This window comes from Phyllobates terribilis, unplaced genomic scaffold (assembly GCF_046119375.1).
Source record: "Phyllobates terribilis strain yellow unplaced genomic scaffold, ASM4611937v1 Scaffold_7__3_contigs__length_470593459, whole genome shotgun sequence".
Lineage (NCBI taxonomy): Eukaryota > Metazoa > Chordata > Amphibia > Anura > Dendrobatidae > Phyllobates > Phyllobates terribilis.
Genome location: NW_027362767.1, coordinates 270,049,421 through 270,074,474, shown reverse-complemented (window position 1 = coordinate 270,074,474; position 25,054 = coordinate 270,049,421). Strand labels below are relative to the sequence as shown.

General features: G+C 45.1%; 1 protein-coding gene across 3 annotated transcripts in view; it reads right to left on the bottom strand.

Moving 5' to 3' along the window:
• The window catches only part of RXRA (retinoid X receptor alpha), a 207,401-nt gene extending 185,941 nt beyond the window's left edge, over nucleotides 1–21,460 (bottom strand). Inside the window, exon 1 of one of the 3 annotated variants that reach the window (XM_073640743.1) lies at nucleotides 21,213–21,460. In XM_073640743.1, coding sequence (XP_073496844.1) covers nucleotides 21,213–21,240 — 28 coding nt within the window. In that variant the 5' untranslated portion in view covers nucleotides 21,241–21,460. The remainder of the gene's footprint in view (nucleotides 1–21,212) is intronic. The other 2 variants (XM_073640742.1, XM_073640745.1) reach the window with 2 other exon arrangements.
• Nucleotides 21,461–25,054: the final 3,594 nt, after the last annotated feature.

Here is a 25,054-nt window from a genome sequence, read left to right as displayed (position 1 = left end):
TTATCCAAACTAGAAAAACACGGATGACACCGATGGAAACCACTGATGACACGGGTACCGCTTTTTCACATACATGTTTAAACATGGACGTTTGAACAAGGCCTTAGGCCATACGAGTGCCCTCGTAGTTTTATGTTCTAGTCCATGTCTGAGATAGAAAAATTAGGTTGGAAACTCCATAAAGGAGCATTTTTGGTATGCTAAAGACAGACACTGTATCTTTTGTTTGTTTTTTTTTAACTTATTTTTTTCTTTTCTCAGTATTTAGGCTTTTGATAAAACCTGAGCAGAAGAGAGAGCCATGGTAGCCATAGATAAGGCCAAAAAAACAGATAGAAAGTAAAAAAAACATTACATAACAAATCGCAGACTGCCATGGTGAACACAAAAAGGGGCTGACACAAAATCATCCAAGATAAGTCAGGAAAAACATTTATAAAATGCCAATGGGTACTCCATGAGCAAGGTGTACCCCCGTATAATGACACAGACTGACGGCTCATGTCTTTTCCAAAAGTAGCAAACTCAGATGAATGAAAATAAAAAGAAACACAACACAGATGCAATGTCAGGATTGTTACGGCACTATTGTGTACATGGGGCAATTCATGAAAACTTATAGCATTGCATATGCAAAAAATATTATATTATATATATCATTTTTTTTTTTTTTCAATTGCTTTTTAAGATGTAAAAGCAATGAACAAATAAAAGAAAAAAGAAAATTTTGCTGGAAGCACAATGATTGCAAATGAGCCAGTAAGATGGGGCAACAAGCTGAACTCTACCCTAGCAGTGACATTGTCACCAACCCCTTGTACAGCCCTGTCTTCCTTAAAAGGGGGGGGGGGGTGGTGGCCTGAAAGCATTGTCCCCAAGCTCTATCTAGAAGGTCACATTATTAAGTACTTTGATGGCCCCAGAGAGGAGGGCTGCTCCACGCCTTCTCTATGTGACTTCAGCTTTTCTCTCGCAAACAATGGAAATTAGTTTAGCTTCTAAACCACAAACAGCGTCTACGTTAACATATAAACTGGTTTAATTGGATCATCCTTTTAGTGGTGTTTTTCCCTTTAGTTAAAATACAACCTCCACCCCCAGAATTAGTTGGAGACAAATTCTGCTTAAAACCAACCCTCTAGCTTCTATGATCCTAGGTATTAGAATAAACATTTCGACTTTAAATCAGGGTCCTCACATTGCGCCTGCACGGGTGGTAGTATGCCGCCAAACCGCTCACGGATCATCATAGAGCAGTATCAAGTACAAGTGATGCACATGTTTTTTAAGGCTCACATGTGCCCAATGAATTATGGGTTTTTGCTCTGTTATAGGAGCTGAAATCCAGAATTCATGGAAGGCACAGTATGGATACTAACAGCGCTCATCTGTTTGCCGTAATTTTGAAGAATAAAATGGAGGGGGGGTTACAGCATGTCACCCTATTTTTCCACCTTGATGGAATCTGCGACAAATCTTTCACAGCAGCTGTGAACGATGCCTCACGTAAACTTGCCATGCATCTGCAGCAATTAGGGGTAAACTATGTGAGGCTATGGCATGTGGTTTTCTACATTTTGGCACATTACTGCCACTGCCTCAATAAAAGCCATTTTGTTGGCGAGACATCTGTCCATCTTCACAGAACCCTCTTCTCTGTAGTTCTGGTATCCTTCATGAACTAGGCAGATTAGTCTGAACCGATATGGAGCGCTGCAGAACAAGGATCAGATTAAAACAAAATTATTTTGCTTAGAAAAAAAATGTGTTTTCATTAGTAACCGATGCTGTGACTTTAATAGCCATGTCCGAAACACAGATTTTTTTTTTTTCCCAACATCAGCCAAGCTAAACTGCCAGAATGTAGACAGATTACCACACTGCTGCTCTATGAAACATGACATTAAATAGCAGCGTGCAAACTCCTGGCAGAAGGAATACTTATAGTTCACTGCTGTACAATAAAGTGATCACAGACGATTCTGCAAGGGGCCCAAAAGAACATTTCCAATTTACGTGGGATTCCCAGGGGCCCCGATCTCACAGGAGACTTGCAGATCAATTCAAGTATCTAAAGAAAGGAACCTGCTAGTCCGGAAGCCGGAAACATGGAAAGAACTTTCTAAATAAAAATATGCAGCAAATTAAAAACCCTGCACTAATAAACAGCCGTCCAATCTTGAGAGCCCATAGATACACTCAGACTAGAAAACTTATGGAGAACCTACAGAAATCCTGAATTCCGAAGGAAAAAATAAAAACAGCCTCAATAGATATCAGCAAAATTTCAGCGTTATCCTGCTAGAATAAGGGCCTCAGCAGAGCAGTAACATCATAGGCATAAAAATGCCCAAGTCTTAAAAATGCCACCGTGGTGAGAGATGGCGCCCCGTGACTCCTCCATTGTAAAAGTACACTTAAGAGAGGGTCCTTTCAAGGTCATGTCTGAGGTCACCCACTGCGACAAAAGAACACTGGGCCCTACACATCTCACCCACAAGGGCTGTTCAGTGGAAGAAAGGGCAATGTGGAAAAGCTGAGATGATCTCTGTGGAGTGAAAGGTCACAGATGTCAAGCTGCGTTCCCTCCTTATGTCCCAACATGGAGGGAATTCATTGTCATTACGAAGAAGCAGAAAAACAGAAGGAACAAGTTGAAAAGTGGAGCCAGTCTGTATGAATAAGAAAATAAAACACATTTTTAAGCCTATTTTGCATTCAAATGATGACTATTATTATGTTTTAGTCCTTGATTTTCAAGTTTTATTTTACCATCAACAGCAGTGATGTCTTCATTTTGACTTCCTAACACCAATTCATTCCAAGTCCTTTTGGTCCATTCATGCTCACCGGGCTGCGGAGCCAAACAATCACTTTATAAAATTCAATGACCATTGTGAAAGAAGCCGCTAACCCCTCCGGGAAAAAGAAAGTGACCAGTATGAGATGGAATAGAAAGAGTTAATGCACTGCAGCGGCACCTTGGATAAACGCCTTCCCGGTGGCGAGTCCTGGGATAGTCTAAAATAATGGCGTAAATGCATTACTATATAATCAGTAAAAGTATAGAGCTGCCTGGATAACGGAGATAATGGAGGTCAATTATTACTGGTCAGGAAATGCATGAATAGCGTTGGATCTCATCAGATCAGAGGAGATTAGATGATATCAGGTTGAGCTGGCCATAGCCTGCAGTGTCCAACACCCCAATATATTCCCCCATTGATACACTGATCATTACAGAAGGATGTACTGTAAAATAGTGCAGCGGGCAGACCTAATAGTATGAATATCATGATGGAAATCAATAGGGCTCAATGGCTAAGTTTAATTAGCTAAGCCAGCCCCCCTTCTCTGTGTGATGGAGAAGGGGGCTGGCTTGGTTACGGACATAGGCAAGTCAATTAACCCCCTTCACATGCAGCGCCAATGATCTGCCAACATGAGAAATTCTTTCACGTTTCAAGCCCAAACTGGCAATTTAACCAATTCATGTGAAAATTTGATATTTGATCCAACAATGGAAAATAACTCAAAAATGAACAGAAAAGGGAGCGCATTTCGAGATGCACTGGATACCTCAATCCTATGTTACCTATAATAATTACATATATTAGGAGCTGGATAACAAGTGAAAAGTCATCTATATATTTCTGCTGGCAATTAAAATCTGGGTTGTTTTCTTTTTAGGTCTACGGGACTTTGTACAGTAATGCATCAATCGTACTCCCTCCCACACAAAAAAAAAATTACAAGGTAACTAAACTCCACAAATCCGCAGCGATACACCCGAGTATATGCAATAATGGAAAAGAATAAATAAGCCACCCCTTGACCGGCGATTCTGTTCCCATTCGTCTGTTATGTTCTTTCTTTTCTTCTCCTAATAGAAGTTTCATCTTTCCATTTGTATCCACGTAGCAACGGTTGCAAACACTCCAGCAGAACGAGGAATGAATGCTCCAATTAGGAGGCACAATTAGCAGAGAAAAGTGCAGGCTAATAGATGGAATCAGCAGCGCTATTTTAATTTGCAATCATAATGGCGACGATCAATGGGTTGCAAACAAGAAGCCGATAAGGTATAATATTCTCACCGAAAACAGGACAACTGGTTCCTGCCTACAAACAATGATGATATTAAATTGCATTTCACTGATTAAGGGAACAGGCAGTCTTAGCGTCAGGTCACATCTGTGGAAAAAACACGCAAAACTCAGGCATTCAACAGCACTAATTAAGCCAAATATTAGGGGACATGGCAAAAGGACCCTCAACTCACGCTTCCAGTAAGGGTGCATTCACATGTAGCAGATCTGTTGTGGAAAAAAAGCCCACGCGCAAATCTACAGGAAGCAGCATCTAAAGTATTGAGGACGTTCAGATTTGAAGCAAATTAAGATAAAAATCTGTATACTCCCTTCCGGTCGGACAGTCTGATCACCTGCCAATCTCTGTATTCTTGCTCACAGCGATGATGATTGGCTGCAGAAGTCACCGCTGGCTGCTTTTAAAATAGGAGCGCAACTTTATTAAAAAAAAAAAAAAAAAAAAAAGTGTTTTCTTTTTTCCTTTTCAGCAGATTAGGACTTATTCATTTGGCGCAGTACTTACATGTCTGTAATTGTACGTGTGGTGCTCATTTTTCTCCATGGACATTATATACACGTATTTTCTATGGGACTATTCACATGTCCAACTAATTTGCATTAACAAAAAAAAAATCTCAGCCTTATCCTAATCTGATCCATTTGAAGCATGGGCCCACAAAAGAACAGACGTGTGCTGTCCGTTTTCATAGTCTGGTTGCTTAGCGGCTCTTGGGAAACCTTCAGTTTTCAGCGTACAGATAAAAAAAGGTGGATGGCAAAAAAAAAATGAAAGAGTAAGCTGGAGGATGAATAACGGATCATCACAGGGATGATCACAATCAACGTTCCTCCACTATATTTATTAGGAAGAAAAATGTTCTCTTTTTTTTCAGAAGCAAACCAGACACATAAGTACAGTGGTGGCCAAAAGTATAGGCACCCCTGCAATTCTGTCAGATAATACTCCGTTTCTTCCTGAAAATGATTGCAATCACAAATTCTTTGGTATTATTATCTTCATTTAATTTGCTTGCAAGGAAAAAAACACAAAAGAGAATGAAGCAAAAATCAAATCATTGATCATTTCACACAAAACTCCAAAAATGGGCCAGACAAAAGTATTAGCACCCTCAGCATAATACTTGGTTGCACAACCTTTAGCCAAAATAACTGCAAACAACCGCTTCAGGTAACCATCAATGAGTTTCTTACAATGCTCTGCTGGAATTGTAGACCATTCTTCTTTGGCAAACTGCTCCAGGTCCCTGATATTTGAAGGCGCCTTCTCCAAACTACCATTTTGAGATCTCTCCACATGTGTTCTATGGGATTCAGGTCTGGACTCATTGCTGGCAACCTTAGAAGTCTCCAGTGCTTTCTCTCAAACCACTTTATAGTGCTTTTGGAAGTGTGTTTTGGGTCATTGTCCTGCTGGAAGACCCATGACCTCTGAGGGAGACCCAGCTTTCTCACACTGGGCCCTACATTATGCTGCAAAATTTGTTGGTAGTCTTCAGACTTCATAATGCCATGCACACGGTCAAGCAGTCCAGTGCCAGAGGCAGCAAAGCAAACCTAAAACATCAGGGAACCTCCGCCATGTTTGACTGTAGGGACCGTGTTCTTTTCTTTGAATGCCTCTTTTTTTTTCCTGTACACTCTATGTTGATGCTTTTTCCCAAAAAGCTCTACTTTTGTCTCATCTGACCAGAGAACATTCTTCCAAAACGTTTTCGGCTTTCTCAGGTAAGTTTTGGCAAACTCCAGCCTGGCTTTTTTATGTCTCGGGGTAAGAAGTGGGGTCTTCCTGGGTATCCTACCATACAGTCCCTTTTCATTCAGACGCCGACGGATAGTACGGGTTGACACTGTTGTACCCTCGGACTGCAGGGCAGCTTGAACTTGTTTGGATGTTAGTCAAGGTTCTTTATCCACCATCCGCACAATCTTGCGTTGAAATCTCTCAATTTTTCTTTTCCGTCCACATCTAGGGAGGTTAGCCACAGTGCCATGGGCTTTAAACTTCTTGATGACACTGCGCACGGAAGACACAGGAACATTCAGGTCTTTGGAGATGGACTTGTAGTCTTGAGATTGCTCATGCTTCCTCACAATTTGGTTTCTCAAGTCCTCAGACAGTTCTTTGGTTTTCTTTCTTTTCTCCATGCTCAATGTGGTACACACAAGGACACAGGACAGAGGTTGAGTCAACTTTAATCCATGTTAACTGGCTGCAAGTGTGATTTAGTTATTGCCAACACCTGTTAGGTGCCACAGGTAAGTTACAGGTGCTGTTAATTACACGAATTAGAGAAGCATCACATGATTTTTCAAAGAGTGCCAATACTTTTGTCCACCCCCTTTTTTAGGTTTGGTGTGGAATTATATCCAATTTGGCTTTAGGACAATTCTTTTTGTGTTTTTTCATTGAAGACAAATTAAATGAAGATAATAATACCAAAGAATTTGTGATTGCAATCATTTTCAGGAAGAAACTGAGTATTATCTGACAGAATTGCAGGGGTGCCAATACTTTTGGCCACCACTGTATGTATAAAACCCAATCTGCACAATTCGGGAAGTGTTGTATAGTCTGACCTAATCTGCAATAAAGATTGCACCACCATTTCCAATTTTTCCACACTTCATCCACTTTGCTATTGTTGTTTCTACAGCAGATCTTCCCTCTGAAAAATTCTGGCACATGTGGAAGTGTCATCCTAGTACAGGAGGTCCTGCTAAAACCAGATGATTGCATACAGCGCCATTTATATGCCAACATGCAGTAAATGGAGGACCAGCTACAGTGTACGGTGACAAAGAAAACAAAAAAAGATCTAGAAAGATTTCCAAGGCAAGTTAATCCACTTTTTCCATTCCCTTCATAGCATAAAATAAAGTTTATTCCAAATTGGCTGAGGGCTGCAAAACAATGCCGAGGTGCCCGACAATTACGAGGACGACTGTGAGAAAAGCGTCTACTGTGAGCAAAGCCTCTATAAGGAGAAGGTCGATGTACGAATGGTTTCTAAAAGAGGAACTTAAAGGAAACGACTACAGAAGTGAAGGTTAGTTTGCCATTTAAAGGGATGAAAGCCGTGTCTACTGTATAGGATGAGAGCCATTGAGCGAAGCTAGGTAAAATGAAGAGGATTATAAAGAAGCTGCCAGGGTTGATCAAATAATGATGCAGAGCGACTGAGAAAACCGAATAGAAGATTCCCATTATTCCCAGCACTGAAACGATTATATGCGCAAAGAAAGAAAATGCCAGCAGTACAGGAATATACAATGATAATGCGAAAGTCATAGAAACTCCAGAGCTGAAGGAAAGGTCAGAAGAATAAAAAGATGACACCGCCATATACACTCATCGGCCATAACATTAATCCCACTGACAGCTGATGTAACGCTGATTATCATGTGACAATGGCACCTGTGACCCCAATATATTATCAGCAAGTGATCAGTCACTTCTGGAAGTTAATGTATTGGAACATTTTGCAAACTTAATAAACAGCGTGACAAGGGGCAAACTGATGACTAGAGGACCGGGTTCAAGCATTGCCAAAATGGCGGGTCTCACGGGGTGCCCCCGTATACGGCGGGTCTCACGGGACGCTGTCAGCTATGATAGTAAAGTGGCAGAACACGCAGACCATTGTGGCAATGATAGAAAGGTGTATAGATGCAGATCGGTCAGATTGCCCATGCTGATACCAGTTTACTCCGTTTAAAGAGGGAAAGCAAAAGACAAAGGAGCTTGCAATCTGTCCTTCTACACAGATACCTACAGAAAATTCACTGTAACAGTCAGTCAATCTTTTAGTGGGGTTTCATTTACTCAGTTTCTCTCACTGTTTTACAAATAACATGAAGGAGCCCGTGAAGATAGTGATCATGGCAGCAAGATAAATCGCAGTAATCATGGAATATCATTTCATACAATATGCCAATTAGATCTCATAAAGAGGGTAATGCAAGAACCACATGTCCAGATGCCGATCAGGTACAATCCCATCATGGATGAGAGAAGACCAGAGGCCGCTGACATGAAGCAACTGTCAATCAGGGGATACTCAGACGTCGGCAGATTTCTGCAAGGGTCTCATTCATCTGAATTGGTATGTTTTGGAGGAAAGCTGATTGATTTCTGCAAACTCCATTCAGATTAATAGCATAGTCATAGAAATTCCTGAACATGCGAATTTACCAGTCTTTGGTACTGTACGTGGCTGGGATAGAAAAGTGACATAGAACATGGACCCGCTGTACTGGCACCATCACCTGCAAATTCTCAGCGGCAGATTTGAATTTTACAGCAGGTCAATTCCTTTATTTTTTTTGCGGATTTCAATCACTGGGCCACAATGTGCACGTAACATCTGTGAATTTAACTACTGTTTATCTGTGAAAAATAAGCAGAAAATACGCTATGTGTGCACTCATCTTAACGCGACCAGAGTGAGAGAAGATCCACATCACTACAATGATAACTGTATATAAAAAAGTCAGGCTCTGTCAGGCTCATGGGGGTTGTCACCCAGCTTTACTCAGAGCCTGCATGACATATAAATCTGCATTTTAATCCTCCCAGCTCGGTCTCTTCTGAAGTTTGGCCTCCATAGATTTAAGTCTTGACCGCAGGGCTCACTTTTATTTTCATTACTTAGAAGCACTTGATAACCGCCTATTGGCTCCATCAAACTTAGGACCACAAAAAATGCTAAAAAAGTAAGATGAATAATTTTTTTTTACTTTTTATACATGTTAATGAAGCCTTCAAGAACAGCTCTGGAAGTTTTAGAAAATCGAGTCCATGCTCAATTACCCCCATTAGCCTGTGAACCGGGGCTCTGAGGATAAGAGCCGGTGTCAGAAAGGCAACGCACATTTCAGTAGGTCAACCTAAGAACACAAACAGGAAATCTTGGAAGGTCCCTTTTTATAGAGTCCATGTGCCTTTAAATGCTCTGCCTCCACAAGAAGCTGCAGTCACAAGACTCTGCTTTACCACTAAACCGCACCTCTTCCTGATAACACAAAGCCCTAAGTTTTATAGCTGCAGAGCTTTCCTCCACAGCTTCACAAGTTTGATTACCACTGCACAAGTTTATAAAAAAAAATAAAAATCACAGCTCCGTCCTGGAAGTGAAAACTTTCTGAAAAGCACTTTAATCTGTGCTCAATGGGAAAAAATCCACACAATAAGCATACAACATACAGTGGTGGCCAAAAGTATTGGCACCCCTGCAATTCTGTCAGATAATACTCAGTTTCTTCCTGAAAATGATTGCAATCACAAATTCTTTGGTATTATTATCTTCATTTAATTTGTCTTCAACGAAAAAACACAAAAGGAATTGTCCTAAAGCCAAATTGGGTACAATTCCACACCAAACCTAAAAAAGGGGGTGGACAAAAGTATTGGCACGGTTTGAAAAATCATGTGATGCTTCTCTAATTCGTGTAATTAACAGCACCTGTAACTTACCTGTGGCACCTAACAGGTGTTGGCAGTAACTAAATCACACTTGCAGCCAGTTAACATGGATTAAAGTTGACTCAACCTCTGTCCTGTGTCCTTGTGTGTACCACATTGAGCATGGAGAAAAGAAAGAAGACCAAAGAACTGTCTGAGGACTTGAGAAACCAAATTTTGAGGAAGCATGAGCAATCTCAAGGCTACAAGTCCATCTCCAAAGACCTGAATGTTCCTGTGTCTTCCGTGCGCAGTGTCATCAAGAAGTTTAAAGCCCATGGCACTGTGGCTAACCTCCCTAGATGTGGACGGAAAAGGAAAATGGACGAGAGATTTTAACGCAAGATTGTGCAGATGGTGGATAAAGAACCTTGACTAACATCCAAACAAGTTCAAGCTGCTCTGCAGTCCGAGGGTACAACAGTGTCAACCCGTACTATCCGTCGGCGTCTGAATGAAAAGGGACTGTATGGTAGGATACCCAGGAAGACCCCACTTCTTACCCCGAGACATAAAAAAAGCCAGGCTGGAGTTTGCCAAAACTTACCTGAGAAAGCCTAAAACATTTTGGAAGAATGTTCTCTGGTCAAATGAGACAAAAGTAGAGCTTTTTGGGAAAAAGCATCAACATAGAGTGTACAGGAAAAAAAAAAGAGGCATTCAAAGAAAAGAACACGGTCCCTACAGTCAAACATGGCGGAGGTTCCCTGATGTTTTGGGGTTGCTTTGCTGCCTCTGGCACTGGACTGCTTGACCGTGTGCATGGCATTATGAAGTCTGAAGACTACCAACAAATTTTGCAGCATAATGTAGGGCCCAGTGTGAGAAAGCTGGGTCTCCCTCAGAGGTAATGGGTCTTCCAGCAGGACAATGACCCAAAACACACTTCCAAAAGCACTATAAAATGGTTTGAGAGAAAGCACTGGAGACTTCTAAGGTGGCCAGCAATGAGTCCAGACCTGAATCCCATAGAACACCTGTGGAGAGATCTCAAAATGGCAGTTTGGAGAAGGCACCCTTCAAATATCAGGGACCTGGAGCAGTTTGCCAAAGAAGAATGGTCTACAATTCCAGCAGAGCATTGTAAGAAACTCATTGATTGTTACCGGAAGCGGTTGTTCGCAGTTATTTTGGCTAAAGGTGCCAATACTTTTGTCTGGCCCATTTTTGGAGTTTTGTGTGAAATGATCAATGATTTGATTTTTGCTTCATTCTCTTGTGTTTTTTCCTTGGAAGCAAATTAAATGAAGATAATAATACCAAAGAATTTGTGATTCCAATCATTTTCAGGAAGAAACTGAGTATTATCTGATAGAATTGCAGGGGTGCCAATACTTTTGGCCACCACTGTATATAAATCATACTCTATGGAAAGTCATCAGATATCACACTTATAGGGTCTAAGGCGTTCATCCACTGTCGGGAAACTACAACTTCCAGCATGCCATGAAAACATGATAGGGACTTCATAAGGCCTGGAGTGTGCCCGGGGTTGTAGAGCACATACTTGCAGTGAATTTCAATGGTTAATGGTCCTTAATCCTTAGGATATGCTGCTCACTGAACTCTATAGGCCGATATCCACAGGATCACCACCAAAGTTATCACCTATTGTAGTGTTCTCCAACTCCAGTCCTCCAGAGCCACCAACAGGTCATGTTGTCAGGATTTCCTTAGTATTACACAGGTAATGGAATTATTGCCTGTGCAGGTGATGGAATTATCGCCAGGGCAATACTAAGGAAATCCAGAAAACATGATCTGTTGGTGGCTCTTGAAGACATGAGCTGGGGAACACTGACCTATTGGATGCCAGATAACTTGCTAATTGGGACCATACCTTTAATGAAGGCTGAATGCGCAGATTTCATATACACATAGTTACATAGGTTGAAAAAAAAAAGAACTAGGTCCATAAAGTTCAACTTTCCTCCACCAATTACACACTTTTCCCTGCAGGATAAATGATGCAACAGGCATTATTAGGACATCACTACACATTTCTGGGTGTATTTACTACTCTGCTCCAGGGAGAAATGTAAAGGTGGCCATACACATGAAAAGAATGTTGGCCGAACGCGCTGAGCGTCAGATGGAATGGGTATTAGCTGAGCGTGCATGCGCCTGTTGCAATAGTCATCAGAGGAGCGTGCATGCGCCTGTTGCAATAGTCAGAGGAGCGTGCATGCGCCTGTTGCAATAGTCATCAGAGGAGCGTGCACGCGCCTGTTGCAATAGTCATCAGAGGAGCGTGCATGCGCCTGTTGCAGTAGTCATCAGAGGAGCGTGCATGCGCCTGTAGCAATAGTCATCAGAGGAGCGTGCACGCGCCTGTTGCAATAGTCATCAGAGGAGCGTGCACGCGCCTGTTGCAATAGTCATCAGAGGAGCGTGCACGCGCCTGTTGCAATAGTCATCAGAGGAGCGTGCACGCGCCTGTAGCAATAGTCATCAGAGGAGCGTGCACGCGCCTGTTGCAATAGTCATCAGAGGAGCGTGCACGCGCCTGTTGCAATAGTCATCAGAGGAGCGTGCACGCGCCTGTTGCAATAGTCATCAGAGGAGCGTGCACGCGCCTGTTGCAATAGTCATCAGAGGAGCGTGCACGCGCCTGTTGCAATAGTCATCAGAGGAGAGTGCATGCGCCTGTTGCAGTAGTCATCAGAGGAGCGTGCATGCGCCTGTAGCAATAGTCATCAGAGGAGCGTGCACGCGCCTGTTGCAATAGTCATCAGAGGAGCGTGCACGCGCCTGTTGCAATAGTCATCAGAGGAGCGTGCACGCGCCTGTTGCAATAGTCATCAGAGGAGCGTGCACGCGCCTGTTGCAATAGTCATCAGAGGAGCGTGCACGCGCCTGTTGCAATAGTCATCAGAGGAGCGTGCATGCGCCTGTTGCAATAGTCATCAGAGGAGCGTGCATGCGCCTGTTGCAATAGTCATCAGAGGAGCGTGCATGCGCCTGTTGCAATAGTCATCAGAGGAGCGTGCATGCGCCTGTTGCAATAGTCATCAGAGGAGCGTGCATGCGCCTGTTGCAATAGTCATCAGAGGAGCGTACATGCGCTTGTTGCAATAGTCATCAGAGGAGCGTGAACGCGCCTGTTGCAATAGTCATCAGAGGAGCTTGCACGCGCCTGTTGCAATAGTCATCAGAGGAGCGTGCACGCGCCTTTTGCAATAGTCATCAGAGGAGCGTGCACGCGCCTGTTGCAGTAGTCATCAGAGGAGCGTGCATGCGCCTGTTGCAGTAGTCATCAGAGGAGCGTGCATGCGCCTGTAGCAATAGTCATCAGAGGAGCGTGCATGCGCCTGTTGCAATAGTCATCACAGGAGCGTCCATGCACCTGTTGCAATAGTCATCAGAGGAGCGTGCATGCGCCTGTTGCAATAGTCATCAGAGGAGCATGCATGCGCCTGTTGCAATAGTCATCAGAGGAGCGTGCATGCGCCTGTTGCAATAGTCATCAGAGGAGCATGCATGCGCCTGCTGGAACAGACATCAGCTGAGTGAGCATGAAGCTTTTGAAATAGCCATCAGTTGAGCGTGCTTGCTCCTGGTGGAAAAGTCATCCACTGAGCACAAGCTGAGCATGCATGTGCCTGGTCAGATGTTATCAGATGAGTGTGGTTGCACCTGGTGAAATATTCATCACTTAAGCATGCATGCGCCTGTTGGAATAGTCAGCCATCAGTTCAGCGTGCATGAGCTTAGTGGAATAATCACCAGCAAAGTGTGTAGGCAACTGGTGGTAATGGTGGTGAGGGGTCTCAAAGCCCCTGCTCTTCTTAATGCATGACTGCAGTAAATAGGGATTTCATGCATTGGTGATGGAGCATGCGCTTCTGCCACTCCGTTCTAGGTCTATTGAGGGACAGAGTACAGTGCTCGGCCCCTTAGACATTTGGATAAACAGACCACTGGTTTGTTATACATCCACTAGTTGCAATACCACATCTGTACACAAACATGTATTATAGAGCAGAGCACTGAACCCCAGCATCTATAAAAAAAAAAAAAAAATCTATTTCCTGGACTCATTTATTTACACAGACAAGAGGTTTGCAGCATCTGCATTAGAAGGTGAAATAGAAGAAGGTTTTACAAACAGGGCAGAAGAAAGCGCTGGAGGAAAGCTGGCGATCCGTCAAAAGTTATTTAGTTAAATATTTATTATTGTGACCACAAAAGGGAAGTCGTTTATTTCCATTCACACCAGAGACACACGGACCCTGAGAGCGGAGAGGGGCGAATGAATGGGCGCATCCAGAGGTAAGACATGATAGTCAGCTGTGGGAAAGCCCCTGATCACTAGTAACAATCCAGCCACTAATGATGAGTATTATTGATTAGTTATTTGCTTTGGATACATGATAGGTATTACTAATAAATATCTGTGCATGTAAACCTGCCTAGTGCTCTCTGTTATGTCTTTACTTGCAGGAGGAAGGCCTGACTGAAGCACAGGAGAAGTTAATCTATTGGTCCAGTTATCCATTTAATAGACTGGTATGGCCATCCATGTGTAGGACAGGTAACATGACACACGACCAGCAAGCGCCTGCCTTGTGAACTCATCCATGAGCATCAGGCTTTGCAAAAAAAGCAGCACTACGACACTGGGAGGAGCCAACAATCAGGTCTGGGTAAATAAGACGGCAAAACACTGAAATAACACCAAACCAGGGAATCTTGGGCTTCAGACAGGAAAAAAAAAAAAAAACACACAGGAAAATAAGTGTGTCAATCGGCTGAATACCAGAGTCTAGCAGCCCTCTTAGGGAAGGGATTGGAATATTCCCCTTTGGACCTGGCAGAGACTTGAGTTTTAATTCTGCTCCGTACAGAATCCAGCGCAGAAAGGGTTAACACTGGTCGCTGAATCGGCAAGATGGACTTGAACCCTGGACTCCTATTTTTTTTTTTTTTTATATTCACGTGTGCGAGATGAAAGTCCAGCCGCCCCCTCCTCTATTACATACAGGATCAGTCGCTCTGCGTAACGCAATACACAACGCCGTCGGTTTTGGAACCAGAAGACACCTAACATACAGATGTCAGCAGATATGTTGGAAATACTGTAGAAAACAAGCGGGGACAATACCTGGCTATAAGGATGTCGGCAGCCATACTTTTGTTTCCAACATTTTAAGAAAAAGCTTTACCCAAAAGGCCATATTACCGCTCTCTGGCCAAGATTGGATACTGTTAGGGGAATGTGGCAAAAGCTGCACCTTTTTAGAAGACAATTCTCACATTGAGTTACCAAAATGACAGTAATTTCATGCAAATTTGAAAACTTGCAGGACAAAAAAAAGCAATGTGACAGCCATGTGTGAACCCCATACACAGATGAACCCAAGATGAGACTTAGGAGCGTAGCACTGATAATCAGTCCATATACCAGAGCGACTGCACTTGTCATATTGTTCAGGCCAGTCGCCTGGCACACCCCAAACACTGTAATATTGCCCAAATCTGGGCATCTTTCCTCAAGGACATGACGCAGCTTCACCTCTAATAATCCCATAAAGCTCCTCAGCTCGCCGCCACATCCCCGTGACGCTTCTTTCAACCACAAGCGCTTAAATAAAAATAAAAAAACTCAAATATTTATATGATGGACTTGAAAAATAATCTAGGATTTCAGGCCAGCCTGAATAACATATCCTATATATCAGAGTGAATAAGGTGCCCTGTATATACTGAGGCTCTGCCAAGTCGCGATGAATGCAGAAGTGTTACTACCTAAACATTTAGACTGTAAACTCTTGGGATTATTCAGTGTTTTCTATGGCGTTTACCCTTTAAAATAAAAAAAAACTCCCTAAATACAGTTATATTAAAAAGTTTGGGCACCCCTATTAATCTTAAGCTTAATGTTTTATAAAAATTGGTGTTTTTGCAACAGCTATTTCAGTTTGATATATGTAATAACTGTTGGACACAGTAATGTTTCTGCCTTGAAATGAGGTTTATTGTACTAACAGAAAATGTGCAATTTGCATTCAAACAAAATTTGACAGGTGCATAAGTATGGGCACCCCACCAGAAAAGTGACATTAATATTTAGTAGATCCTCCTTTTGCAAAAATAACAGCCTCTAGTCGCTTCCTGTAGCTTTTAATGAGTTCCTGGATCCTGGATGAATGTATTTTTGACCATTCCTCTTTACAAAACAATTCCAGTTCAGTTAAGTTTGATGGTCGCCGAGCATGGACAGCCCTCTTCAAATGATCCCACAGATGTTCAATGATATTCAGGTCTGGGGACTGGGATGGCCATTCCAGAACATTGTAATTGTTCCTCTGCATGAATGCCTGAGTAGATTTGGAGTGGTGTTTTGGATCATTGTCTTGCTGAAAGATCCATCCCCTGCGTAACTTCAACTTTATCACTGATTCTTGAAGATTATTGTCAAGAATCTGCTGATACTGAGTGGAATCCATGCGTCCCTCAACTTTAACAAGATTCCCGGTGCCGGCATTGGCCACACAGCCCCAAAGCATGATGGAACCTCCACCAAATTTTACTGTGGGTAGCAAGTGTTTTTCTTGGAATGCTGTGTTTTTTTTGCCGCCATGCATAACGCCTTTTTGTATGACCAAACAACTCAATCTTGGTTTCATCAGTCCACAGGACCTTCTTCCAAAAAGAAATTGGCTTCTCCAAATGTGCTTTTGCATACCTCAGCCGACTCCGTTTGTGGCGTGCTTGCAGAAACGGCTTCTTTCGCATCACTCTCCCATACAGCTTCTCCTTGTGCAAAGTGCGTTGTATAGTTGACCGATGCACAGTGACACCATCTGCAGCAAGTTGATGCTGCAGCTCTCTGGAGGTGGTCTGAGGATTGTCCTTGACTGATCTCACCATTCTTCTTCTCTGCCTTTCTGATGTATTCTTGGCCTGCCACATCTGGCCTTAACAAGAACTGTCCCTGTGTTCTTCCATTTCCTTACTATGTTCCTCACAGTGGAAACTGACAGGTTAAATCTCTGAGACAGCTTTTTGTATCCTTCCCCTGAACAACTATGTTGAATAATCTTTGTTTTCAGATCATTTGACAGTTGTTTTGAGGAGCCCATGATGCCACTCTTCAGAGGAGATTCAAACAGGAGAACAACTTGCAAGTGCCACTTTAAGAAGCTTTTCTCATGATTGCATACACCTGGCTATGAAGTTCAAAGCTCAATGAGGTTACAAAACCAAAAAAAGTGCATTAGTAAGTCAGTAAAAAGTAGGTAGGAGTATTTAAAACAAGAAAATGATAAGGGTGCCCATACTTATGCACCTGTCAAATTTTGTTTTAATGCAGATTGCACATTTTCTGTTAGTACAATAAACCTCATTTCAAGGCAGAAACATTACTGTGTCCAACAGTTATTACATATATCAAACTGAAATAGCTGTTGCAAAAACACCAATTTTTCTAAAACATTAAGCTTAAGATTAATAGGGGTGCCCAAACTTTTTCATATAACTGTATGTCTAGTTTTCCGTAAACCCCCTAGATTAGCGTTTCCATACCAGTATTCTGCACACTGTTTGGTTCCAGACTGGTTTCTGTGCTCATTGGGGGGGTCTCGATAAATTGTGAGGTCTGAATTAATCTCTACTATGCGGGGCCTAAATTAAGTTGAGGTCTGATGAGTTTAAAATCATTTAGACCTATAAGGCCTAAATTAATTATGGGGTATGATGCTGTTGAGTCTGAATTAACTTTGCTCTATGGGTCCTGGCATCTCTAATTATTGGGGAGGTACCTATGGGGTCTGAATTAACTTAGGGTCTAAAAGGTCAGGGTTTCAATTAATTGTGTGTTCTGACATCTAATAATACTTTTGCTGTGTGGGGTTTGAATTGCTTTTGGGGTTTTATGCAGGGTTGTGGAGTCGGTAAGCCAAACCACCGACTACACGACTCCAACTCCACAGCACCACCTCACTACTGAGCATGTACATAAAGTGCAACTAAAAGTCTAAATCCTTAGATCAGGAACAGAACATACATTTATAGGACATTTCATAACTTTGCCAAATTTTTATGAAAACATTTACAGCTCATCCTGCATTGAACTACTGTACCCAATTTACTATATATTTTAGGAGTCTGAGTCGGACCATTTTATATAAACTCCGACTCCACAGCCCTGGTTTTATGTCTGCAATCTGAATTAATTCTGGCATCTAAGGTATTGGGTCTGAATTAAAGTTGCATTAATTTGGGGCTTCTCATCTGAAATAATTGCAGGTTCTGATGTCTGGGGTATGTTTGGGGTCTGAATTAAATTTTGTGGTTTGACATTTTGGGGTCTGCAGTGATTTTGGTTTCTGGGATCAGGAATCTGATTTAATTTGGGGGTTTAAAAAAGTTTGAAACCCTTCTATCCATTCTGTAGAGTTACCTTCACCCCTCGGCCTGCCGGTCTTCACTGTAGACACAGAATTGTGTTTGTGAAGCAGGTACCCCTGGATGTACAGATCTATAGTTTCCTCATTTATTTTGAGGGGGTGGAGGGTGGTTGTGATTGCTCATCAGAGAACATTTAATAATTGTCATCATCTGTGGATTCCCAATGAAACAGGAGTATCACAGGTAGTTCTGCACTAAAGTAATACTATCGTCCGGTAAATACACAGCAAGTGTCATTACAGAAAGTGCAGAACGCGAAGCTTCTCCTGGTCCCTGCTGGTATTACAAACCATTAATAGTTTATTTATACCGGTGACGAGCAATGAGACACGGAGCTGTCGAAAAGCAACGTGATACATGGCGTAAGGCGTTTGATGGAAGTCTTGGCACGCTCCGCAACTCTACTGGTGACACAGTCTTTATAGGGGGCTCAGATGGTTCAGCCTGGCATTTACCATCACAAGGTAAGGACCGAAAGGAGAAGGAGAAGAGGGACAAACTAAATAATTCAGACAAAGGAGCACGGATATACTGCCGCTACGGCTGACTTTCTATAAGCAGCACTTGAGATGATGTGGCTGTGATCACATTACTCTGGCACAGGTCGTAAAGAAAGAAACTGGAGAAGCAACTTTCATTTTTGCTTTTTTGTAAGTGCAATTCATTAACTTGGTGTCCTATTAACATAATGCAAATGGCAAGTATACCTCTAAGTATTAGTCTCACCTACAGCTAGGGGGCATCTGCAAACATTACAGATTAACATGCAGATTTACTGTAGATTTTACTTTATATATTGCAATGAATAAAATCCGTGGGGAAAATCCGCACATGACTGAACGTGTGCTCCACATAAGGCTATGACAACCACATCCACACATGAAATCACTACAAATTTGGCTTACAGAATCCACATCGCAAACCTGCAAAGACTGAACACGGCCTGACATTATCAGGACTCGACAGGTGCTGGATGAAGAGATTCTGGATTATCAGACATTTGCATAAAATCATGAAAACTCCATTATGGAGGGGAGAAAACTTCAAAAGAAGCAGCCAAAACCAAACACAAATGCATAGTATTAGTATTCCTTCTAACGAGAGGAGTCTACTGGTTAGTTTTCTTCATTCAGTTTTCAGGTGAATTTCCACGTGGTTGATAAGCTTCATTCATGTGAATCAGATTGCAGAAATCGGGGACAATTGCATAAATTTCTGCATCAATTCTGCTGCATGTGAATTCACCTTCCAGGGAACAAGCGCCAGAATATCAAACAATCAGTTACCAGATTAAAAGAATTTCACTGTCGGTTCAGACTGGATGATCTCAGGGCTAATTTACGTGACAGAACAGGAACCGTATTTTCTTACCGGTATTACAGCGGAACCATGGCATCTATTGCCAACTATGAGAGCCGCAGTGGGCCACGATTTCCAGCCATAATATAGATTAGAAGATATGGTCACTATGAGGTCATATGAATAAGCGCTTCAGCGATGTTCACATCTGCGTCATATTTTAAAAAAAGCACAGAGCAGTATGCAGTGCCATTTTCCCCATTAAAACATTAGACCCTCCCCCCCATTATAGTCAAAGGGATCCACGTGACAAGGTTGGTGTCTGTTACGTCATGCATAAGGCAGTTCCATCAAGTTTGGGTTTTTTGGCTCCTATGACGGAGCAGATCAACAAAGTTGACAAAGCCTGTGTGAACTCATCTCAACACAGAGGCCTATGACGGCTCATTGGGTGATGACCGAGGCACGATGCATCTCACCGCTCACAACATTGTCAGTTATTTTAATGGATAGGCCGCAATATCATAAAGCCTGGAGCAAAATGGTGCACACACGACAAACTAGGCAGTCCCTGACTTCAGACCTGAGCTCATTATTTGCAGCCAGTGAGTAGGCTCCATTCCACTTCATGTGGTTTCATATTATAACATCATGTGATGTACGGAGGCCCAAACGATTCAAAAAGAATCTTTACATAAGTGGCTGAGTACTGGGTTCAACACTAGAACAAGCACAAAACAACCCAAAAAAAGAGCAAAAAGTCAATCAAAACTTGTGCACGACTACAGCAAGTGAAGACCTGCGAGCGGCGATGGCTCACTGCGACCTACGAGACGCGCAGGGAATTCCACATCTGGATTTTGTTTAAATTTTATGAGTCCTCGGGGACAGAGATTTTAGATACAACAATCACACCGACATGTAATAAGAACAATGAGAATCAATATTTTCTATATCTGCACTAAATCATAGAAAATGCATCTTTATATCCAATTACAGGTAATTACAGCATGAAAACCCCCAAATCTGCAGCTGCTGTGCAACTACAACCCCCAGCAAGTTCTAACTGCTGAAAGCCCTGATGGTGGGAGTTGTAGATTCATGATAACACAGATCTGATTGTGTCCAGATACTGAAAATTAGCTATAAGCCTAAACCCTAAATGCCAGCACTGCCAGTAAATGACAACTTGGGTTAATAGTGGGTGTCACTGATCAGATGAGAAAGGTGCTAAATTCGTCAGACTTGAGGTTATATGTGTTTTTCTCACACTGGGTTTTTTTTTGTAGTAGTCTTGTACAAACCACAGTAAGACATTTCAGGCAGAAATGAAGTGATACCTGGGCACTGAGCGGGCGAGGGTGGCAGACTGTCACTTCACGGGTCCTGGGAGGGGGGGGGAATCTTTAAAAATCATTTAGCCTTGGCTTTCAGCCCCATGTTGTTTAACACTATGCTGGGTGGGGTGGGGTGGGGATACACAAGGTATCCAAGCGCTAATGAAATCTTTGGCATGTCAGGGGTTAATATCTACTGCAAAAATGTCATCCACACGCAGCGCAGAAGTTCTGCAAAATCTGGACGCAAAGAGTTAACTGGGTATTAATGGCATTCTCGAAATTATAAAGTATTAGATGAGTTATTGGGGGCAACATGAGCCCCTCATTCCCCCTCCCCCAGCACACCTCTCCCTGACCCTAAACCTGCACTTAACCCCGCGGAGGGAAGTTTTGCACTGGTGCCCATCTCCTGTCCCACAACTGGACTACAACTTGGGCACATGGAGAGCAGAGTGTCCCGGGCAGCGGGGCACACAGAGGATGTGGCCCCCAGCAGTCCCAGGGGCCCAGGATAAGGAGCCGGCTGCGGCAGACGGGGGGTTAAGAAGAGCGCAGCGCCCGCAGAATGCAGCCGAGAGATGCACTCACCCAGCGGCAGGAAATGCTTCGTGTCCATCGCTGTTAACTCATGCCCGGCGAGGAGTAAGGGAAGGTCGGCCTCTCCGAGGTGCACGGCTCGGGGCTCCGGGGAGTGAGGACGCGGGGTCCCGGGGGGGCAGCAGAATCCAGAGCCGGGGAGGCGCGGCGGACGAGTTGTAGCAAAACTCACCAACAATGTAAGAAAAGTGTCTCCGGCTCCACTCACTGCAACTGCGGGGCCCCGCCAGGGGGGGAGCGAGCAGCGACCTCTGCCGCAGCGACCGGGACCTGCAGCCTCAGTCTGAGCGCACCGAAAGAGTGTGCACCCCACATGTCACACAGGGGAAGGAGGCTGCGCCCCAAATGTCACACAGGGGAAGGAGGCTGCGCCCCAAATGTCACACAGGGGAAGGACGCTGCACCCCAAATGTCACACAGGGGAAGGAGGCTGCACCCCAAATGTCACACAGGGGAAGGAGGCTGCGCCCCACATGTCACACAGGGGAAGGAGGCTGCGCCCCACATGTCACACAGGGGAAGGAGGCTGCACCCCAAATGTCACACAGGGGAAGGAGGCTGCGCCCCCACATGTCACACAGGGGAAGGAGGCTGCACCCCAAATGTCACACAGGGGAAGGAGGCTGCGCCCCCACATGTCACACAGGGGAAGGAGGCTGCGCCCCACATGTCACACAGGGGAAGGAGGCTGCGCCCCCACATGTCACACAGGGGAAGGAGGCTGCACCCCAAATGTCACACAGGGGAAGGAGGCTGCGCCCCCACATGTCACACAGGGGAAGGAGGCTGCATCCCACATGTCACACAGGGGAAGGAGGCTGCATCCCACATGTCACACAGGGGAAGGAGGCTGCACCCCACATGTCACACAGGGGAAGGAGGCTGCACCCCAAATGTCACACAGGGGAAGGAGGCTGCGCCCCACATGTCACACAGGGGAAGGAGGCTGCATCCCACATGTCACACAGGGGAAGGAGGCTGCACCCCACATGTCACACAGGGGAAGGAGGGTGCGCCCCACATGTCACACAGGGGAAGGAGGGTGCGCCCCACATGTCACACAGGGGAAGGAGGCTGCATCCCACATGTCACACAGGGGAAGGAGGCTGCACCCCACATGTCACACAGGGGAAGGAGGGTGCGCCCCACATGTCACACAGGGGAAGGAGGCTGCATCCCACATGTCACACAGGGGAAGGAGGCTGCACCCCACATGTCACACAGGGGAAGGAGGGTGCGCCCCACATGTCACACAGGGGAAGGAGGGTGCGCCCCACATGTCACACAGGGGAAGGAGGTTGCGCCCCACATGTCACACAGGGGAAGGAAGCTGCACCCCACATGTCACACAGGGGAAGGAAGCTGCACCCCACATGTGACAGGGGAAGGAGGGTGCACCCCACATGTCACACAGGGGAAGGATAGTGCTGCTGCACCCAACATGTCACACAGGGAAAGGAGGGAGCGCTCCACATGTCACACAGGGGAAGGAGGGTGCGCCCCACATGTCACACAGGGGAAGGAAGCTGCACCCCACATGTCACAGAAGAAAGAGGGTGCATCCCAAGACATGGTGCACCTCATATGTCACACAGGAGACGGGGACAGCTGTGCATCCCCCCACTTCACAGAAGAAAGAGTGCACCCCATGTCACACAGGAAGGAAGGTGCACCCCACATGTCACACAGAGAAAAAGGTGCACCCCACGTCACAGAAGAAGGAGGGTATACTCCACATGTCATACAGGTAAGAGGGTGCACCCCACATGTCTCATGTGAGGACAGGGTGCACCCCACATGTCATACAGGTAAGAGGGTGCACCCCACATGTCTCATGAAAGGATGGGGTGCACCCCACATGTGGCAGGAAAGAGGGCGCACCCAACATGTCACTCAGGTAAGAGGGTGCACCCCACATATTACACAGGAAAGGAAGTGCACTCCACATGTCATACTGGAAACACGGTGCACCTCATATGTCACACAGGAGACGGGGACAACTGTGCACCCCCACTTCACAGAAGAAAAAGTGCACCCCATGTCACACAGGAAGGTGAGTACACCCTACATGTCACAGAGAAAAAGGTGCACCCCACATATCACAAGGGAATGGGGGTGCACTCCATGTTATACAGGAAAGATGGTGCACCCCACATGTTACACAGGAAAGAGGATGCTCTCCATGTCACACAAGAAGGAGGGTACACTCCCCATGTCATACAGGTAAAAGGGTGCACCTCACATGTCTCATGGGAGCATGGGGTGCACCCCACATGTCACAAGAAGGAGAGTACACCCCCACATGTCATACAGGTAAGAGGGTGCACCCCACATGTTTCATGGGAGGACGGGGTGCACCCCACACGTCACACAGGGGAAGGAAGTTGCACCCCACATGTCACACGGGAAGGAGGCTGCGCCCCACATGTCACACAGGGGAAGGAGGCTGCGCCCCACATGTCACACAGGGGAAGGAGGCTGCGCCCCACATGTCACACAGGGGAAGGAGGCTGCGCCCCACATGTCACACAGGGGAAGGAGGCTGCGCCCCACATGCAACACAGGGGAAGGAGGCTGCGACCCACATGCCACACAGGTGAAGGAGGCTGCACCCCACATGCCACACAGGGGAAGGAGACTGAGCTCCACATGTCACACAGGGGAATGAGGGTGCGCTCCACATGTCACACAGGGGAAGGAGGGTTCGCTCCACATGTCACACAGGGGAAGGAGGGTGCGCCCCACATGTCACACAGGGGAAGGAGGGTGCGCCCCACATGTCACACAGGGGAAGGAGAGTGCTGCTGCACCCAACATGTCACACAGGGGAAGGAAGCTGCACCCCACATGTCACAGGGGAGGGTGCACCCCACATGTCACAGGGGAAGGAGGTTGCACCCCACATGTCACAGAAGAAAGAGGGTGCATCCCAAGACATGGTGCACCTCATATGTCACACAGGAGACGGGGACAGCTGTGCATCCCCCCACTTCACAGAAGAAAGAGTGCACCCCATGTCATACAGGAAGGAAGGTGCACCCCACATGTCACACAGAGAAAAAGGTGCACCCCACGTCACAGAAGAAGGAGGGTATACTCCACATGTCATACAGGTAAGAGGGTGCACCGCACATGTCTCATGTGAGGACAGAGTGCACCCCACATGTCTCACGTGTGGCCGGGGTGCACCCCACATGTCATACAGGTAAGAGGATGCACCCCACATGTCTCATGAAAGGATGGGGTGCACCCCACATGTCGCAGGAAAGAGGGCGCACCCCACATGTCACTCAGGTAAGAGGGTGCACCCCACATGTTACACAGGAAAGGGAGTGCACCTCATATGTCACACAGGAGACGGGGACAACTGTGCACCCCCACTTCACAGAAGAAAAAGTGCACCCCATGTCACACAGGAAGGTGAGTACACCCTACATGTCACAGAGAAAAAGGTGCACCCCACATATCACAAGGGAAGGGGGGTGCACTCCATGTTACACAGGAAAGAGGGTGCACCCCACATGTTACACAGGAAAGAGGATGCTCTCCACGTCACACAAGAAGGAGGGTACACTCCCCATGTCATACAGGTAAAAGGGTGCACCTCACATGTCTCATGGGAGCACGGGGTGCACTCCACATGTCACAAGAAGGAGAGTACACCCCCACATGTCATACAGGTAAGAGGGTGCACCCCACATGTTTCATGTGAGGACGGGGTGCACCCCACATGTCTAACGTGTGGACGGGGTGTACCCCACATGTCACACAAGAAGGAGGGTGCATTCTCTTCCTTGCAGTACCTCCACATCTGTCAGATTACAGGGGCATCT